Raw genomic sequence first — 21,987 nt, 5'->3', positions numbered from 1 at the left:
TGAAGAAAAGTTTCAAGATATTTATGGTTATTATTTATACAGAAAACTTATTATTCAATACAGTTTATTTCTTGGTTTTTTTGTGGAAACAGGTATGACTAGATAGGAAAAACACTGTCATTAAGTGAAAACTGGATTTAATAAGTAAAAGGATGTCTAAGAAAATTATTTTCAAACAGCATCTCTGTATTTTTTTTTTTTTTTGGTTATTTTGAATTGCCTAACTTAATAGATTTTTTTAAAAAAATCCCCAAATGGGGTGAATATTTAGAAAGGCATTCTTTATAGTGTTACTGTTCCAATCTTACTAGAATATCAATAAGCAGTACAAAGTTTAAACAGCATAAAAATGAAGGACTCACTGAGAAATCATCTCCATTTCCTAGTTTAATTATGGAGAATAAAGTATTGCACTTTATTATTCAACACAAAATGATGTAGCCAACAGTAACATACAGGTACACAATTTAATATTTATTATATGCATTTTATATACATTATTTTTCAACAGCTGTACGTTTGCTATGTGGTACAATCTTAAAAATTTGCTGATTCATAGTTTGTAAAACAAAAACCTTACAAAACTCATCAAAACTCGCAAACTGATCAGAAAAGTTTTTTGGAAGACTAGAAAAAATACTTTATTGTCTTAATCATGCATTACACAAACAAAATCTTCAGTTACACCATAAAATTAAGCACATCTAAAAAAATAAAACAGGGATAACTAGTCCAACAGCAGATTTCTGTATCCTGATTCAACTATTTTTGTATCCTATTTGTAATGCAAATAAAATTTTACTCCAAATATTTTAAACAAGTTAGTTTTGTTTGGAATCATGGTAAACCAAGATATGTATCTTGGGGGGGAAACCACCTTGGTTTGTAACTTAAACTATAAAATATTCCATTTTTAGTCTATTTTAGACTATTTAAAGAGTTCCAAAATAGATATACAGGTTCCTTTAGCACATTAATAAAAGGATATAAAGACCAACAAAAGTGAAATAAATAATAGGCCATTAGCAAGATGGATAATCCTTGATAAATAAACTTGTAAATACAGTAAGATGTACAAAATATCACATAGTGATAGGATGTCAAGATTAGTTTTTTTCTTTTTTAAGAGTTCATTTGGAGTACTAAACCCCACTGTTTCATTTTAATACTCTTAATAGTCCTTGGTTTATGAAGACATTTATGTGATGATGAAGGTTATTTAGCATCTTTATGAAAGGACTTAGCTGAGCTGTATTAGGCAAAAGAAGGAAAGAAAGTGGTTACAGGGCAGTGGGTCAGTGAGATCTCTGTGTTTCAGGGTTGTATAATGCAGAAAAACTTCAATACAATCTTGAGCACTGTTGTGACAGGCTAAATATATAAAAAGACTTATAAAAACTAGAATTTTATCCAAACATTTTGTGCAACTAATGCTAAAATATTTTAAGTTAAATTTTCTTTTTTTTTTTTTAAAGCAAAATAAGTTTAAAAGGGAATCTGTGTCATTCAACTGATAAACAGAAGATCACTAAGAGATGAAAAAAAGCTACTCTTGGAGCTCACTTCCCCCAACAAGAGCACCACATTCCTAACCCTAAGGCAGCACACAGAGTCCAAAAAAAAGTCTTTTTGTAAGATCAGACTCCACATTGGCTTAAAGACACCTAAAAAACAGACATACGCTCAGTTCATATCCAGTACAGGCCACAAATACTGGAGTCCTTTTTTTTTGTCCCACAAAATACAGTAATTACAGTTAAATTAATGAGCCTGACATTAAGATGTGATTTCCAACAATTTATGCCTGCCCCAAATAGCCTTCACCAGGCAGATCACATGTAGTGTCATATCAGTAACCTTTTTGATGGCAGTGATGCAGACCCTCTTTCTGTCCAAGAAAACCTTTTGTTATGATGCAAGTTTTTGTTGATTCATACAAATACTTTGGCAAGGGCATCAGCTCCTGCACTGGCTATATATGCTTTTGATGGATGGAAAGCAACATCATAAATTGATTCATCCAATTTCTTCCTATGAGCTGTTATTTCTTGCACACATGTCTTGCTGTCTAAATTCCACAATCTGATGGAACAGTCATGGCCTGTAATACAAGAACAAAGCTTGTTACTGAGTTAACAATTCTTTTATAAAGCTTATGGAAGTACAGGAAGTTCAGACTTACTTCCAGACATCAAATAAATTCCATTAGGATCTACTGCTAGACTTGTAACAGCATCCAAATGAGCTACCATAGAATGGATCATTTTACCTAAATAAAACATAACAGAAGATTAAGTTTTCACAAATACTAACTTGAGAGATCAGAAACTATAATACACTATCAACATAAAATAGACAATTGCTATAACATTTTTTTATTGTGGTCAAATAGACATAACATAAAATTTACCATTTTAACCATTTTGAGAGTGCACAATCCAGGCTTTTAGAACATTGAAAATGTTGTGCAACCATCCCCACTACCTAGTTCATAACATTTTCATCACTGCAAAAGGAAAACTTGGACCCATTCAACAGTCACTCCTCATTTGTCTTCTCACCCAAGCCCCTGGCAACCACTGATCGGTTCTGTCTATAGATTGGCCTAGTCTGGATTTTTCATATAAATGGACTTATACAATATATTATTTTTGTGTCTGGCTTCTTTCACTTAATATAATGTTTGCAAGATGCACTCACTATAGTAATATTTTCAAAAGAATTTTAATTTGAATGCAGAACTTTCTGGATAATTACTCCTAAAAAAGACATCTATGTGAATTTGAGAGTATCTGATAGACACTGTAAAACACAGTGACAATATGGTTTCATCAAAGGCTTGAGATCATGTAAACTGGAATTAAAATGAAAATAGAATCTCTCTCATTAAAAGACCCTAAGATTATTTTACATACATGGGTTAATGAATGATAAATAAATCCACAGAAAACATATTCCTACCTAAAGATTCTAGTATCAAGTTCATTTATCCTTTGAAATGTCAATCACTTTATATATTTGAAATAAGAAAGGGCGAGGGGGCCGAACTATTAATATATCAAATTACTCTGGATTTCCCCAGATATAAACAAAAACACTGCTCTTGGAAAATGTGATTTAATGAGTATCTTCACTAAAGACTTGGCAAGCAGGTGGAACTCAACAGCAAATTGAAATTAAAAAAACAAATTGTGAATAAAATTGTATTGTACAAATACTGTGGGGCAAGGGCATCCTGCAAAATAAGCTTTTGATGGATGGAAAGCAGTATCATAAATTGCTTCATCTAACAAGGGAATAAAAAGGCAATTCTTGACACTTAAAATTTACTCCCTTTCACTTAGCAATGAGTATTACTCAAATGCTTGGGATGCCTCTAATGAGAGATGGGGGCTTTCAACAAAAATTCTAGCTATAATCATTTGTCATGCTTTGGGTCCCCTGAGGACATTCTACACTGGGACATGAACGAGGTCTACTTTTATTACTTGTGATGTGGCTATAGCTGTTGACCTGAATGCAAAACCACAACATAATCAAATGTGCAAAACATACTCCAAAAAAACCACAAAAAGTCTTATCGTTTTCTGGCAACACTAAACACTTCTCAGTTGAGGACAAAATTTAAAAAGTCTCTTATTTCAAAACACACTTGTCTGTTTCTCATTAATACTAAGATTAATTAACAATAATTTTAGAAACTCTTCTCTGCTAGCCCGAGGAACAGAAAAAATCATTCTGCATACAGTCTTTAATTGCTTAGTACAACATAATTCATTTATCAATTCTAGAACCCACTCCTCTCAACATTCATATAAAAGAACCCAGTGTATAAAATGGTTGCCCTCCAAGACAATAATTTCAAAATACTAGGGGTTAAGTACCAAGCATCATTAACTTTTTACCCTGAAAATGTTGAATTTATGACAGTAAGTCTTAACTCACAGATCTGGTTCTGACTTCTCTCCCAAGAATGACTCTATTTATCTCCTAAAATCAACATGTCTTAAACCAAAAGACTTCTTTTATCCAACACCAGATCTATACATTTCTTTAAGGGTGATAAAATTTTCCAAGCTTAACTCTGACCCTCCATGCCTGTGTACTAAAACAGACCTTCACTCTGATATCTTAAGTCAATTCAGAGTCAACCCTTTTTCTCTACAGTTACAAAATCACTTCAAAATGTGAGTAATCCCTTCAGATGGACCATGAATAAAGATGTACAATGCTGGACCAAGTTGGATGTTGGGCCTTCCACTGGTGATCACATAAATCACAAAGCTTCTGATTCCTACCAATAACGACGACCCCTCCTTCATCAATATATACCTGCAGCTTCTCACATTTAACCAATTTCATTTTGGCCCCATGCCTCTGCTAACATCTTCCTCACCAAGACTAATTTTTTCCCCCCATAACTAAGGGAATAAAGAGTGGACACATGCAGTCACTCAATTTCCCCTTCCTGGCCCTTAAGTCCTTTTATTGGCCAACTGATACTGTGGGCTTCTATGAAATGGAAAGGAAATAAAGACTGATGTTTAAAAAAAAAGTGAATTATGGATGCAAACTGTGTCAGTCTGAATCCCAACCCAGCAACTTTTATCTGTTATATAACACTGTACAATTCACTTAAATTCTTTAAGCCTTTTAACTTCATGTGTAAAATGGGGATAATATAGTACTGTATCTACCTTATAGAGTTAAAGACCAAATGAGTTAACATACGTAAATCAAATAGAACACTGTCTCACAAAGAGTAAACAATATACCACCAAACTGTAAGCTCCAAGAGGACAGGACATTTTGTTTTTGTTCACTAAGTATCAAGAACTGTGCCAAGTGTATGGTAGATACTCAATAAATTTTGCTGGATGAATCAGTCCACAACTGCTTCAGGAACTTCTTTCTCTCACTCCCGCACATCCCTCACTTGTACCACACCTCTCCTACAGTCACTCACTACCTAAGTCTTTCAGCAACAGTACAGGCAGCTCAAATTTGTGCTTCTACCAAAAATTTTAAAAACAATGGGCCCTGAAGATCTCTCTGGAATAAAGAGTAGAAATTGAAAATTTTAAATCCCTTAACGTGAAAGACCTACTGTATAGTGAGAAGTGTGACTTGATTAATCTTTCTAAACCAGTTTGCAAACCCCTGTTCAACTATTTTTAGTGGTTCCCACAGAATATATCATAAACAAAGCCCAAGATTCTTAACCTGGGTCTAGAAAGTCCTCCTTAGTAGATTCTAGTTTCCTTCTCCAAACTTATCTTTGGCTTTCCCTATAAGAAACTTCTGTTCCTATCACTGTGTCTCTGCTCAAAATACCTCTAATCTGGAATTTCCTACTGCCTTCTTCTTCACTTAAAAACAAAAAAACTTACCATTCCTTAAAACAAAGCTCAAACCCCCACACTACAGCTATCAGGACTGCTCTATCTAGTAGGGCTCATCTTTTGTGTGTATATACATACTTACATACACATATATATCTGTTAGCCCCAGACACTGCAGCAGGAACCAGATCTTACACATGGTAGTATCCAGCACAGTACAGAATACAAAATGCTAAATGTTTTTGTTATTAAAATGATTTACTCATTTAAATATTTACTGAACCAGTTCACAGTACCAATTTCCATGTTTCAGATTCAAAAAACCCAATAAACTTACTATTCATTTTATAAAACAATACTATATTAATATTAAACTCTGCTAACCAGCAACACCAGTTATGGAGGTGGTCTACGTTTACTACATTTAAATGAGTTACTAATTTTCAAGGAAGGATTTCTTTGAAAACGCCATATCTGAAGACAATTCATAGTTTAATGTAAAACTCAGTAAAGTGTATGTATGTGTGTGTGAGTTAGAGAGAGAGAGATATCAATTTAGAAAGAATCTTTCCATTGTTTGGAGCCTATTGCTTCAATGATCTTCACATTAATGGTACTAGACTAGTTAACAGAAAGAATTGGTAGAATTTAAAGACAATTTGAAAGACCATATGCTCCTTATTTCTGTTATTGAATAAAATCTCACCGACCACTTGCTTGATTTCTGCTAGTAAAATAGTGCTGTAGACTCACCTTTTGCTTTTTTTTTTTTTGAGACAGAGTCTCTCTCTGCTGTCCAGGCTACAGTGCAGTGGTGTCATTATAGCTTACTATAACCTCCAACTCCTGGATTCAAGCCATTCTCCCAACTCAGCCTCCCTAGCAGCTGGGATTATAGGCACATGCCACCATGCCCAAGTAATTTTTCTATTTTTTGCAGAGATGGGATCTCGCTCTTCCTCAGGCCGGTCTTGAACTCCTGAGTTCAAGCAGTCCTCCCACCTCGGCCTCCCAGAGTGCTAGGATTACAGGCGTGAGCCACCATCCCAGCGTCACCTTTTGCTTTGAATACAACTACTAAAATTTCTGAACCACTCCCTACAAATGTAAATCTTTAATAATTAATAAAAAGAATCTTTTTAGAAACACAAAGGAAATTACCTCTCTGTTCTTGCAGCAGAGGAAGACATTTAGGCTTCATAAAAATGGTTCAAAGGATTGATTTGATAAGGTGTTGAGAACATCCACATGAATGTGAATCTTATTTCCTGTGCAATAGGTAGACCTGTGAATATTCATTCTGTTCCCAATTTGGTCTATTGAGTTAAAAGGAATCTGTCTATGAAAGTGTTATTTGAACAAAAGTATCTTAATGTAAGACTCTAAAAACTAAAACTCATTGCCATGTCCTAGATAACCTTCAAAGAGAGACCTGTAATTCTAGTTTGCTGTCTTACTTGATAATTTGTTGCCATGTAATCATGTTGCGATTAACATTTAAGTTTCTTATTTGGAAGCCCTTTAATAGCTCAAAACCCTGACTGTTTCAGCTTCTTCTCAAAGTGGCTACTTTCTAGGGGTCAGACCTTTCCTGAAAGAGAGCAAGCAATTATTTTATATAGAAGTCTACATAACGACGGATAAAGAGGACCCCCAAAAAACCAAAATAGCACAACCTATGGCTAAATTAAAATTTGATTTGACTTAAACACAGCCAATATATTTCCTTACCACAAGAAATACAGGGATGATGACAATAAACAATGTCATCATATGTACACCATACTATCATTTGATCCACTGAAAAATAGTTTTTTTTGTTTGTTTGTTTGTTTGTTTTTTGAGACAGAATCTCACTCTGTTGCCTGGGCTAGAGTGCCGTGGCATCAGCCTAGCTCACAGCAACTTCAAATTCCTGGGCTCAAGCAATCTTTCTGCCTCAGCCTCCCGAGTAGCTGGGACTACAGGCATGCGCCACCATGCCCGGCTAATTTTTTCTATATATTTTTAGTTGTCCAGATAATTCCTTTCTATTTTTAGTAGAGACGGGGTCTCGCTCTTGCTCAGACTGGTCTCGAACTCCTGAGCTCAAACAATCCACCCGCCTCGGCCTCCCAGAGTGCTAGGATTACAGGCATGAGCCACCACGCCCGGCCTGAAAAATAGTTTTAAGAAAATATTTGAAATGCCAAACACCAGAAAGAGACCTCTTCTGCTTTATTTATTCATATAGAATATGAAGGAAAAAATTTCAAATGGGAGGCTTCATATTTAACTAACATGACATGAAGAAAATATAATAGGTAAGCAAAGTATTATGTATAGTTAAGGATAAAACTTAACATACATTGTTAAGTGTGCTACAATAAGCAAAAATCTGAGTTAACATGGTTTAACTTGGCAATTTCATAGCCAAAAACTCAACATACTTTATATAAAAGAATAGCATTTTGATCATATCAAATTTTACAGTATTGTTAATATGAAAAGAAGACAATTTGCTTACCCGTTTTATTGTCAAAAAATTTGATGTGTCTATCTTCATGAGCAGTTATTGTAACAGGAAGTGTGGGATGACTTACTACTCTGTTAATGTGAGTATTGGATTGTAAACCTGAAAAATAAAGACAAACAATACATTAAATTCAAACCTTCAATTAGAAATTGGATGACGGCCTTTTTAGTCTTGCTAAAATGTAAGAATCATTAAAAACTATAAGCTTTTGCATAAAACAAAAAGTCTGAGAACCAAAGGTTCTAAGGAGATCTGTTTTTTTTTTAAAAATACACAATTTATCATGTCCCATAGTATGTATGGTACTAGGCTCGAATTTAGAAAAAATTAGAAGTGGCTTTTTTTTTTTTTTTTTTTGAGACAGAGTCTCACTCTGTTGCCCCAGCTAGAGTGCCGTGGTGTAAGCTCACAGTAACCTGAAACCCCTGGGCTCAAGTGATCCTACTGCCTCAGCCTCCTGAGTAGCTGAGACTACAGGCATCCACCACCATGTCCAGCTAATTTTTTCTCTATATTTTTAGTTGTCCAGCTAATTTCTTTCTATTTTTTTAGTAAAGCCAGGGTCTCGCTCTTGCTCAGGCTGGTCTTGAACTCCTGAGCTCAAACGATACGCCTGTCTCGACCTCCCAGAGTGCCAGGATTACAGGCCTGAGCCACTGCACCCAGCCAGAAATGTTTTAATGAAGACCTTTAAGATGTGTAGTTTAGAATTTTAAAAGACTCGCAATAATTATTACTTCTAATAGCTCATAAAAACTATAAGCATTTAAAGAAGAAAAAATTCTTAAGTGCTAATCAGATGTTTGCAAGGAACAACCCTCATCCTACCCGCACTGACAAAAAAGCAAAGAACTATAATTAATACTCTTTAGAGATGAGATTTTTTTCTTTACTAGCAAGCTCTTAATTTTTTTTTTTTTTTCTTTTTTTGAGACAGAGTCTTCGCTCTGCCCAGGCTAGAGTGCTGTGGCGTCAGCCTAGCTCACAGCAACCTCAAACTCCTAGGCTCAAGCAATCCTACTGCCTCAGCCTCCTGAGTAGCTGGGACTATAGGCATGTGCCACCATGCCTGGCTAATTTTTTCTACATATTTCTAGCTGTCCAGATAATTTCTATTTTTAATAGAGACGGGGTCTCGCTCTTGCTCAGGCTGGCTAATTTTGATTAAATCAGAGATGAGGGTGAACAGGGAGAGATCAAAACAAATGTGAAAAAGATCATCAACATTAATACACTTTAGATCAATCATTCTTTATGCTACAAAAACTCTCATATACTAAGCTTAAACACATAAAAAGTATATTTATTTATTTATAACCTATGTGGGAAGAAAGAATAGGGTTGAGGAAACACTAGGAAAGGTAATTTGAAGATAATTTTGGTTTGAGATTTGACCCTGGTATCATGAAAATATTTTATATAATTACGAAACAATTGTTTTTAAAAAAGAAATCACTAAAAAAAAATCAAAAGTAAAATTAAACAAATGAACTTAATTATATATCCAACTGGTGGCATAAACACAAAGCAATGAACCTTAAGTATAAACCCTAAATATACCCTAAGTCTAAACCGTTTTCAATAATTCAACTTTTGCTGGTGATTTTATTACTGAAATGACTATGTGTATACTGTAGGATAAATCAAGTAAGGGACAATGATGATTTTTTTTGAGAACCAAGATAAATCTGAATTTGAAATATTTTACTTTAAAAAAATGCATTATTTCCTAGCTCTGTCCACTGAAAAACAATGAATGACCCAGGAGCCATGAAGACCAGTGAGGAACAACCCAATACGCTAGCTTCCAGATTACTGTATCTAAATGCCATTTCCCACTAAAAGAAACCACAATTCCTTAAACAAATAGCTGATTTCAGATCTGGGGCACAAAATGAACAAGATGAGTTCAGAGCCTCTTGTCATATCAGAAAGCATGAAAGCTATCAACAACTACCATGGTCTTATCAAAAGGACTCAGGAGCCAACCTGAATAAGCCCCACTGGCCAAAATGAGACAATCTGAGCAGAAATAAAGATAATACCTGCAATAAACTGAAATACATTTATATCCACGAGAGATTATGATGATACCAAAAACACTCAAAAGACTCACTGGTTATCTTTGGAGGATACTAGTGAACCACTTCATTATTTTGAAAACTGGTAAATTAAAGGGGGGAAAAATCAATCATTTACCTTGCCTTACCCTAACAAACACTAACTCCAAGGTAATCAAATTATTGACAAGGATGGTCTTTTTTATAGAAACATTCTAGCTAATGAATGAAGGAGGACCGATAGAATTAGAAAATCATTTTTCAACAGTAAATGAATTAATGGACCCAGACATTGATCAAGACTGAAAACATCATGGCCAAGCATGATGGCGCACGCCTGTAGTACCAGCTAGTCAGAAGGCTGAGGCAGGAAGATCACCTGAGGCCAGGAGTCAGAGGTTGCAGTGAGCTAAGATTAAGCCACCACATTTTACCTGGGGCAACAGAGCAAGACTCTGTTTCAAAAAGAAAGAAAAAAAAAAAAATCACAAAAAAATAAGCAACCAGACAATATTTACTTCTGGTAAAAATTCACAAATTACCTATGTAGTCTTGCCAAAAACATTCAGATATTTAAAAAGGAAGAAAAATGTTGAACCTGAATTTGAATAAGCCTCTAGATCTATAATCAATTCACAGGAAATAGAGGAGCACATTAAATGACACCACAAGGATGCAAGCAGCAAAATCCAGACTGTGGGAAATTTAAGTCAAACTAGCCAATTTCTTCCATAAAAATAAAAAGCAAGAAAAATAAAAGAGATGGAGGGGGAATCTATGGATGAAAAGAGATCTGAAAGACCTACTAACCAATCATAATGCATGGATCTTATTTGGATCCCTATTTAAGTAAACTGTAAAACATATACCACATATCAACATTTATAGTCCTGGGCATTTATAGATAATTACTGAAGCTGAATGAAGAATACATCAGGTTCATTATATTATTTTCTCTACTTTCACAAGAGTTCCCATAAAAAGTTTTTAATTATTTCCTTTGCTTTCACCTTCACATTGTTCTCTTCACTCCTCTTTCCCCATATACCCACCCCCACACTTTTAAGCATAATTTAAGGAAACAGCAGAAATAATGTAAACAAGTACAACTGTAACATAATGAAACTAATTATTTTGCCATCCTAAATGTAAATAGTCAAAATACAAAATTAGCTAAAAGATCAACATGCATTGTATAATAATCCTTTTTAAGATTTAAAAGGAACTCATGAAACTTACCAGAATCTATCTGTGAGGAGAGCATCACCAATGACTGTGATGTTTCTAAATCATAAATTACTGCACTACCAGTGTTGAAAGAGGTCACCATATGAGCTGGATCACAGCCTATAAAGTCAACCGATGTAGGTATTCCATGTTCTAAAAGTAGCCCAAAGAGATAACAGTGTAAACAACGGTAATTCTCCCCTTTTCTAATAAGACGGAATTCAAATGTTCTTAAAATAATGTTAACAATGAAAAAGGACACAACTGTGTCAGGATGGTGAGATAAGAAACAAACTTTCTTAAATTATTTAAAAAGGTTTTATTTGTAACATTCTATTTAACATCATAAAAAAAACATAACTAGAGAGGTCTTAAAGTAAGAGTAGATACATGCAAAAGTTGTTTGTTCTCTGTATTTTGTTCTAACAGAGAAAAAAATCCTAGGTCAGTCTTTCGGCCCACTTGCCAATTATAGTTCTTACTGTAAAATGATAAATTAGCATTCTCACATCATTATTTTGGGAAACTGTTAACCTATCAGACATCTGTAAGTCTTATCAAGTAGCTAATACAAGTCAAATTTTTGGATCTATGAAAATGAAGCTTGGACTCTAGAATCCCCTGATGTAGCACTACCTCCCCTAAAGTGGCCTGAGCAGAAATTTCTCTCTTTAATATATTAGATTAAATTCAACCAGCCAGATCAATGCACAATTAGATGAAGCCTAGAGCCAAGCAATTAATTATCTGGATGAAGTAAGAAACAAGTACCTAAATGAATTTTTACCTCTAAAATTTGGGTAATTGAAAAATTAGCAGAATGACTAAGTTGTCTAAAAAAGACACAAAATTAAGCATTTACTATTCAACTAAAATATATGAACACAATACATATTTTTAATACAAATAAAAGGTCTGATTAAAAAATAAATGACTTGGAAAGTAAGAATAATAGGACAGTATATAGCTACACACACACACACACACACACACACACACACACACACACACACACACACACACACACACACACACACACACCTTAAAAAGGTATACTGGTTAAAGCCTTCTTTGATAGGAAAATATGTGATATAATGAAAGTAACCCAATCCGTACTTCCCAGATAAGGGTGCTATTTCAATGATTATGGCTGGATTACCCAACTAGTCTGCTCAGAAAAACCATACATGGTTTGCATGTATGCTTGAGACTATAATCCTTTCAGTCTTTGTGAGTAGTCACCTGGAGCAGGTAGAGTGCCTTTTGTTGTCCCTGAGTACCCTCGTTTGTCTACCCCACTGTTACATACAAATTGTTGTATTTTTTTAAATGGAACATGAAAAAGGTCAAAAAGCACCAAGCTACAGAATACAGCTGCAAAGCACTACAAATAAAAAATGACTAGGAATAAAAAGAGTATCACAAGTTTTATAAAATTCTTTCAATATATCTCTTTGGAGTACTAAAGAAATAAATCAATTACTTTGTCCTTTTTATCTTCCAAATTAAAAAAAAATTAGCTTTTCTTATTAGAAGCAAAATTTACTTACTTTTGTCTCCATTGTAAGTGCAAATACATGGCAATTTTTCTTGTGGATTCCATAACCTAACAGTGCCATCTGCTGAACAAGACAGTAATTGATTTTTTATGCCACTATAAGCAAGACCCCAGACTGCATCTGTATGAGCAACTAAAGTGCCAGCTAGAACATTTGGCTCTGGGAAGAAACAAACAAACAAAAAATTAGCTAAAGGAAATGCTTTAGTACATAAAGATAAATTACCATATATTAAGTATAAAGAACACACATAAAGGCCACAACAAGATAAACCAAAATGGACACAGTGGCTACTTCTAAGTGCTGGGCCTATTTTTATCCTTCCATCTAATACTTTCCTGTATTTTCATAATTTTCTATAAGGAACAGATATATTTTTTAAAAACTTTATTAAGATATAGATATTAATATAATTTACACACCATACAAATCACTAATTTAAAGTGAACAATTCAATGGTTTTTTAGTATGTTTGCAGAGTTGTACAAACATCGCCACAATCAATTTCAGGACACTTTCATCACTCATTAGCCACCTTCCTCCCAATTCTTCTTCCCTACCCTTCCACAGCTCTAGGCAAACACTCACCAATCTATTCTGTCTCTATAGATACGTTTATTCTGAACATTTATTTTTTGTTTTTGTCTCTGATCCTTGATTCAGGGTATTCTGAAAATTTTATATAAATGAAATCATACAGTAAGTGGCCTTCTGTGACTGGCTGCCTTCACTTAGCATGACATTTTTAAGGTTTATCCATGTTGTAGCATTCATCAGCACTCCATTTCTTTTTAGTGCCAATATTCCATTATATGGGCATACCACATTTTATTTGTCCATTTATCAACTGATGGACGTGTGATAGCTAACAACATGGAGCATTTGTCTGACAATCTTGTTTTTCTAGTAAACACCTCCCACTTCCACTGAGTATTTCTTAGCCTCTCCACTATTCCGTTTCCAACCTCCCTTCCTTACGAATGATTATGCCTCATACTTCAGTGAGAAAATACAGCATTCAAATAGGAACCCTTCCCCCATCTTCTTGCCACCCAATCTATAAATCACTAAAGCCATCTTCTCCTAGCTTCCAGATACAAGTAAGGAATTTGTCCTTCTATAGATATCAAAGGCTAATTCCCATCAGATATATTGTGAATTCCATTCAACTAACTTGCTTTCATGTTTATTGTTTCTCATATGTACGTCCCAGAATCTCTCAACTTGAACAAAAAAAATCTCCATTAAACCTACTCCACCACCCTCTGCCAAGCAGTAGAAAAACACATTGAGTAAACATGCTTTTTACCTTCTGTTTCCTCTTCAAATCAATCCAATGTGGTTTCTGATACCATTACCACACCAAAACAACCCTTGCTAAGATCACCAATTAATGACTTCTATTCCATCAAATGTAATACCTTGATGATACAAAGTTTTTTGGGGGGAGGGGGGTGGTTGTTCACATCATGCTGCTTTTTATCCATACAGTCTGACTTATCTGTTATAAGGTTATCCAGAGGTCCCTTCATCCTCTGTTCTTAGCCCCAGTGTCTAATCTCTGCCTGGCCAAGACCCAAGTATTTGCCATCTTACCAAAAGGAACTTTTCTATCCTGTTATTAGACCTCTCAGCAACATGTGAAAAAGTGCAGGCTGCTTCCTTCTTCTCAAAATGGTTTCTTCTTTGGTATGCTTCTATGATTCTATACTCTTCTGCACTTTTTCCTATCTCTTGGATCACAGCTTTTCAGTTTCCCTTTCTTGGCTCTCTTGCTCTAGCCACCCTTCTGAACAGCTACTGAGGACTTTTGTCCCAAGTTGTCTTCTCTTCTTACCCTACACAATACACTCTATGTTTTAACATCCATTATCACAGCTTAAAGTATCATAGGTATAGAGAAGATTCTTCATATTTTTATCTCCAACCCAGATCTCTTTGAGCTCCATATTTTTATATTACCTACCTGATACTGCCATCTCTGAACATGCCTAAAATCCACTCGCCATCTTAAATCTCACCACACCTGTTCTGCCCTCATTTCAATAAATGCTACCATCACATACTCAGCTGCTCATGTCAAAAACCCAGGATTGGTGATGAAAACATTCTGAAATTAGATAGTGGTGATGGTTGGTCACACAACCTTATGAACATAGTGAAAACTACTGAATTGTATACTTTAAAAGGGTGAATTTTATGGTAAGTTATATCTCAATAAAGATATTAAAAAATACATAACCAAATCGAGCACTCACCTATCACTTTTATCTACTCAATATAATTTATCAATAAATCCTGTCTATTCTACCATACTTTCCTAATCTATCTTAAAACCACTTCTCTCTAACTGCTTTGGTACCACCACTCTTATCTTGGCAACATCATCTATCACCTAGTCTACTGGATTATTACATTATAGCAGCCTCCTAATTGGTAAATTGGTATTTCTGTTTCTACATTCTCAACCCAATTTATTCTCCTCATAATAGTCACAGTCATCTTTCTAAACCTTGCATTTATCAGGTCACTTCCTGGATTAAAACTCTTTACTGAAAGTTCCTTTCTAGTCTTCAGATTTTAGCTTAGATGTCGCTATTTTAGATAGACTTTTCCTGACTACTTATCCAAAGGGTTCTGCCTGTCACTCCCTTTCACAGAAGTTGATCTTATCATTTATCACAAGTTGTAACCACAGACCCCCATCTCCTTATTTATTTAATGTCTATTTTTTCCATTAAACTAAACCTTATTTTTTGACATAGTGCTTACCACTATGAGTGACAAACATAGGCACCACTTAAGTATGTGTTAAATAAAAAGAACTAAGAGCTCATAAACATTTTTTTTATAATCAGGGACAATGCCCTTATAAATTTATCTGAATACACATAGGTAGGTAATTCTATAGGACAGATTTCTAAAAGCTTCATTTGTAAGTCAAAGGGTTTTTTTTCCCTATTTTAAAATTAAAGAAGTTTTTGGTCTCCAAAAGTTGATTTACACCCTTACTGTCCCCCTCTTTGTTTCCATTGTTTTTTGCTTAATATTTTTGAACTACATAAGCTACTTAAGTTTAAAAATTTGTTAATTAGATAATATTTTGTTTCCTTCTCCTTTTAGTACTGAAATTAACATTTCAATTAATATAGACTAATATACTTTTTTTGGACAACACAGAACAAGTTTAAAGATTCATAGTATGACATTTCCTAATTTTTCTCTTTAACAAAACACATTACTAGCAAATGGAAGAACTAAATAAGAAAACTAATATATGTTTAAATAATCTAATAATAATATTTGAGATATTTAGTTTTGTCAGCTCCATTCACCCCAAAAATACATTTTGATCCTTTAACTTACCATATGTATCATATGGATCCACATTAGGACTAGGCATATTCCACCACTGGATGGTTGCATCAATACCACCACTAAAACACTGTTCTCCATTAGAACTAATAGCTAACGACAGAACAGGACCACTATTATAGGAAGAGAAGAAAAAAATTACTTACAAATCTTAAGAAACTCAAATCTCCATTCCTCCATGGTTTAATTTATCTGACATCTAAAAACTGTTCTAGGAGAACATGTACATACATTTGAAAAATGCTATTATATTCACCTTATCACTAATTATTAAACAGGTATTATTTAACTAATGTCTTTCCTAATATAAAACAAACACTGAGAAAATTATAAGGTTTGAGGATTAAAAACAGTTAATAATTATGGTTGCTAATTAAGTACCAATTCAATAAAACTTACATGTGGGCCCTAAATGTGTAGATGGGCTCTACATCTAAAGAGGCACTCCTAAAAGAGGGAGAAAAAGGGTGGGGGAGAGAAGGCAATTAAACAATCATAAATCACTGGTTGATATTAAAGAGTAGCTAGATCAACTGTATACATAAAAGATATGTGACAATAAAGAGGAATAATTACTTATATTAGCAAAACTGGAACAAAAAACTAGGCTAACATTAATATACTTGCTTTTTGGCAGGAACTGTTTTTTGCAAATTCCAAAGTTTCAGGGTATGGTCCTCAGAGGCAGTAACCAGCACAGGTTCTACAGGATGAAAAGCTAATGCCCGTACTCCATCAAAATGGCTACGTAGCGTATACTTGGGGTTCCATGTCTTTCGAAAGGCATCTTTATTGGCAGGCAACTAAAAAGAAAGAGCATGATATTTAGTGGTAAAAATAGTAAATTGGTAGGCATGTGGAGTTTTGGTTTGTTTCTTTTTGGTGTGTTTAACACATATATTTAAAACTGTTTTGCTAAAATGTCCAGTGGAAATTTAATGTACCTTAAAAACTTTATAACAAATCTTTACCATTTAATAACTCAGAAGAATAACTTCATTAGCCTTACAAATACCTAGATCAAACAAAGAGTTCCTTAATCTGATTTTACCTAATTATCAAGCTAAACCCAAATCTCTTATTAAATGTCAAATGAGAACAAAATAACTACCATTGCTGCAATACTCTACATGAAAACAAAAAAACTTAAAAAAAATTATTACCAAATACCAAAGGGTATAGTATTAACAGTACAGTTGTCATTCAGGAAAATTTATTGTGAAATTTTAAAGGCAGCAAGTTAAGGTACTTTCTAAAAGTCTGAACTAAAGATCCTTTAAGATTGTTTTCAACCCACTTTCATAATTCTTGATACTGATTAAAGTTAATTGTTTTACCTTCATTTCTCCATCTGTAAAGATAGGCTGTCAAAAGTTTACTAGAATTTAGTTGCTTATATACTGTAAAAAATATTAATGAGAATAATCCAGCCCACCAACGGCTGTCTCTAAAAAGCATGCAACATAAGTAAAAAATGTAGAAAAAGAAATTCATTATAAAAAGAAAAAAATTAACTTACTGAAAAACTGCAATTATCATAAAAATCTAAACAAATATAGTTAACTCTCAATTGAATGTTAAATGTCTAGAAAAAATTAAATCCAAGACACCTTTCACCTCAAACACTGGCCTTCCCATCCCTTCCGTCTTTTCCCCATCCCTCAAATGAAGATGTTAAGTATTCAGGAAATGATGCAAGCTAACTTTAACAATACCATTAAGAAAATGAAAGTTCAAAAATAAAACATGCTTTTTAAGAAGTATTCTAAAGACAAATAAATGATTCAGGTTATCTATTTTTTTTCTTGTTAACACCAAAATATGGCTTCATTTGAGATAATTGAGAGTTGACTACTCAAGACATATTTATTGACCAATATGTTAAGGTAATCATCCCAAACGTCTAGCTATTCCACCAAAATACCTAAGAAAAATTTAAACACCACAAAGAAAGCAGTTATAAAAGAAAAACATGTCACTTCAAATCAATACAATGGCACACTTAAACTTATCTTTTCCATGCACCTTGACATTAATTCTGTTTTATAAGTGATTCCAAAAAATAAGGAGCCTTCTATTAAATCATTAAAAAATTAAAAATAAAACTGCACTTACATCATAACTATAGTCTGCATCATTTGTTACCGTCAAGTCTGCAAGGTCTCCAAGGCCCAGTACACTTAACAAAACATCATCAGAACCCATAATAAATGACTTGCCTCCTCCAGATGGAAACGTTATTGGTTCAGCTATAAAGAACAAAACCGCTTCTTAAATGCTGAAAAATCATACAGTATAAGACAATATTGTGGGGGAAATTTAAGCACTTAACAGTTACAATATTCAGTAATATAATTAATTTTTATTTTCCCACTTCCACTCAAAAAATCCTACTACTGAACAGTACTAACCAAATGTGTTACAACTACAATATAGTAATCTTCCATAAATCAAATGTGCACTACATATATTATTCTGGGGTAGGTGGTGGGGCACAAAAGCTTTGTGTATTTAAATCTATTATCACTTCAGTACAATTATAACTATAGTTTACATGTTAAGTAAGAAATACGGCAAATTCTGGTTAATTAATGGAGTTACATATCAAGATTTCAGCTATTCCTGGGGAAAAACATCTGCTACTGACCTCAGAGTAGCTCATGCAGTATTTTAAGAACATAATAGGTTGTTGCTAAGTCTTTTTGTTTTCTAAAGAAGTGCTAGGCATTCTAATGTCCGGTAAAAAATAATATAAATATTCAAATATAAATGGTTTTCAAATAGTCTGCTATACTGTATCAGTTCACTGGAAAGAAGCCTTAATTTTCAGAAGCCTTCAGTAACAGCAATGGTCTAGGGGAAAAAAGGCAGTTTTACCACCAATATCAGTTTCCTTTCTGTAAAAGGTTAATCCATGCAATCTTCAGAATGCCTTCTAGGTTTAAAGCTCTGACTGTAATTTTTATTTTAATGTCTCCCTTTATTTACTTTGACACTTCTAAAAATGAAGCAACTAATCTATATGTATCAACTACCTACAGAACTTTAAGTTTCTGATAAGAATTACTTGCCATTTCAATTTAAAACTACACTCAGGTGAAAGTATTCTTTTACTTTTCTCATCTATATTATGTGTGTTATTACAGCTTTCCATGTTAATATCAGCAGTTCCAATTAAATTAAAATGTTTTTTCTCTACACATACTATTGCCCAATTAAACTCTGCCATAATTGAATGACTGACTACACTCTAAAGATTTTGCTGTAACAGCCATAGAATAAGCAATAATCCTTAAAACATTTCAAAAGCATGCTTTGAAAGCAAAATTTTAACATTAAGATGCAAGAGAGGCATACTCAAGTCATTATAATGCAAAACAACTCAATATAACAAAACATACTTAAAATTCATGAACAAATTTTAAAAAGAAACATACAAAAGCCTCAACCTAATTAGCAATTTTGAAAAGTTCCTATGAAAAATGATAAAAATTTAATATGCTACAGCAAACACAACAGGTATAATAAACTTGACAGTCATCACTAAAACTACTGAAAATAGTTCTGAGGATAATTTATATATACTATGACAAAAGTAAAACTCATCTTTATTTCAAGTATCTCGTTATTTTATTATTTTATTCTACATCAAAGTAAGCTATATAATTTTTGACTCAGGATCCTAAAATGAAGTTGTGATTCAGCAACTGATCTAGAATAAATCTGAAAGCATATGAAAGAAAATATACACATAGGGATACTGAATAGTATTTAATTAATCTCTAAATGATTATACTTATGTAATCTGAACAATCTGTAGCACTGATATTTCCTGCTAATATCTAGTAGGCAGTTTTTGGTAACATCAGAAGCAACTAAGAATGATAAAATCAATAGTTTACAATTATGTTTAAGAACAATTATCTAAAAGTCATTAGATGATATTTACTCAAAAGCATTTTTCGTCAGGACAAAGTAGTATTTTTTTCTTTAAGCTCATAATTTGTTTCACGTTAGAACAAAATGCCACTAATTCCTCCCACTCGCAATAATACAAATGTTCACTAACACAAATCTTAATAAAAGTCCAATAAAGTAACTTTAACATAACAAATTGCTTTGTATTTTTACATAATCTTTTTGCAGGAATACTTGTGATTAGCCACTGACCAATTTAGGGGTACGTGAAGGGAAGTATCTGGACAGTATATTAGCTAGTTTTCCTGCAGTTTTAGATTGACTGCATTTAACAGAAAATTGGTATACTCATTTCTAATTAATCACATGATTACATTTCTATCCTTTATACACAAACATCTATATATAGCAAGCTATCATGTTTACTCAAAATTTATTTACACACATATGTGCAAAAAAGCTTTTAAGCTATTATTTCTGCTTTTCCTATCACTGATCACTGTGGCTTATGTTACTCACAGTAGGTACTCAATATGCCCTTGGTTCTCTGCAGAGGGAATTAATTTCTATTCTACAAGTTCATTTTAACATTTATATAATTCCCTATAGCACATGGTTACATAAGTATAAAAATGTCATTAGCAATTCAAAGAAAAATTTAATCATTAAAAGAAGTAGTTTTTAATTTAATGATGGAAATTAAAATGCTTTTTATCAGGTAGCCAAAGAGATTTCATCAAGCAATGTAAGAATACGAGTATCATAGGTCTATGAAATGGGATCTTACAACAAGGTTCATTTCATACTTCTATAACTAACCTTCCTTTTTATGGGCACTATGACTAAGGAAACCTGTAGCTCACATATCAAACTCCTCCTTTCTCCTCTAATTTTATCAAACCTAAAGGGTACAGTCCAGTAACTTATTCTATTTAAAACATGCTACGTTTTAAGTCTTTACTAACAATAGTCTGGAAGATTGTAATGTAGAAGCAACTCTCTTAGAAAATAGACATTTATTCTTTATAAAATGAGGTATAACATGGACTTCAAAAGGAAAGCATGGGCCGGGCATGGTGGCTCACGCCTGTAATCCTAGCACTCTGGGAAGCCGAGGTGGGTGGATCTTTTGAGCTCAGGAGTTCGAGACCAGCCTGAGCAAGAGTGAGACCCCATCTCTACTAAAACTAGAAAGAAATTATCTGGACAACTAAAAATATATATAGAAAAAAAAAATTAGCTGGGCATGGTAGCGCATGCCTGTAGTCCCAGCTACTTGGGAGGCTGAAGCAGGAGGATCGCTTAAGCCCAGGAGTTTGAGGTTGCTGTGAGCTAGGCTGACGCCACAGCACTCACTCTAGCACGGGTAACAGAGCAAGGACTCTGTCTCCAAAAAAGGAAAGCATAAAGTTGGGAGCTGCCACTGAAAATAAGAGATTATGAATTGTTTTCCTTCTTAGCTTGAAGTGAACTCAAATCTATTCAAATAACAAATTCTAGTAAGATTTACCCTTTGAAAAGTATAATGAAGTTCACACTCATCAAAACTCCCCATCTTCCCCACTCTCTCCTCCAACTACCATTAATAAAGAGATGATTACATTTTTCTTTAAACCACACACATACACATAAATACACAAAGAGAGCTCTAAATTGGTTTTTGTGTAAGAGTGGGCCTTGACTGGCCCTTTCCATAAATCATTGGTTTGAAACATTTAAAAGAGTCCATACTGCAAGTATGGCTTTGCCTTAAACTGTAAAATGTGCAGTTTAAATGTACATTAATTACAAAAATTTTAGCAAGTTGTACCATGCATTATTTGGTAAAACAGACCAAAAGCTAAAGAAACTAAATTGCTACTAAATGCATAAAATGAAAAATAATGAAGCTGGTATGTATATTTTAGAAAATACTTTTCAAGTAAAACAGGAAAAACGCTCAATAGGGGACATGAGATCCACAAAAATTAAGAGACACTGTTTTACTTTTC

At 33.7% G+C, this 21,987-nt stretch overlaps 1 protein-coding gene across 4 annotated transcripts in view; it reads right to left on the bottom strand.

The window, feature by feature from the left end:
* Positions 1 to 453: 453 nt before the first annotated feature.
* The window catches only part of STRN3 (striatin 3), a 106,480-nt gene continuing 84,946 nt past the window's right edge, over positions 454 to 21,987 (bottom strand). For 3 of the 4 annotated variants that reach the window (XM_045569241.1, XM_045569249.1, XM_045569268.1), the window contains 9 exons: positions 18,194 to 18,327; positions 16,706 to 16,881; positions 16,478 to 16,525; positions 16,070 to 16,191; positions 12,695 to 12,862; positions 11,157 to 11,297; positions 7,849 to 7,956; positions 2,183 to 2,269; positions 454 to 2,101 (listed from right to left, as the gene is read on the bottom strand). In XM_045569241.1, coding sequence (XP_045425197.1) covers positions 1,932 to 2,101; positions 2,183 to 2,269; positions 7,849 to 7,956; positions 11,157 to 11,297; positions 12,695 to 12,862; positions 16,070 to 16,191; positions 16,478 to 16,525; positions 16,706 to 16,881; positions 18,194 to 18,327 — 1,154 coding nt within the window. In that variant the 3' untranslated portion in view covers positions 454 to 1,931. Of the gene's footprint in view, positions 2,102 to 2,182; positions 2,270 to 6,503; positions 6,611 to 7,848; positions 7,957 to 11,156; positions 11,298 to 12,694; positions 12,863 to 16,069; positions 16,192 to 16,477; positions 16,526 to 16,705; positions 16,882 to 18,193; positions 18,328 to 21,987 lie in introns of those variants that run through there. The other variant, XM_045569260.1, reaches the window with a different exon arrangement.

This window comes from Lemur catta, chromosome 1 (genome assembly GCF_020740605.2).
Source record: "Lemur catta isolate mLemCat1 chromosome 1, mLemCat1.pri, whole genome shotgun sequence".
Lineage (NCBI taxonomy): Eukaryota > Metazoa > Chordata > Mammalia > Primates > Lemuridae > Lemur > Lemur catta.
This window is presented reverse-complemented; position numbering and strand designations above follow the sequence as displayed.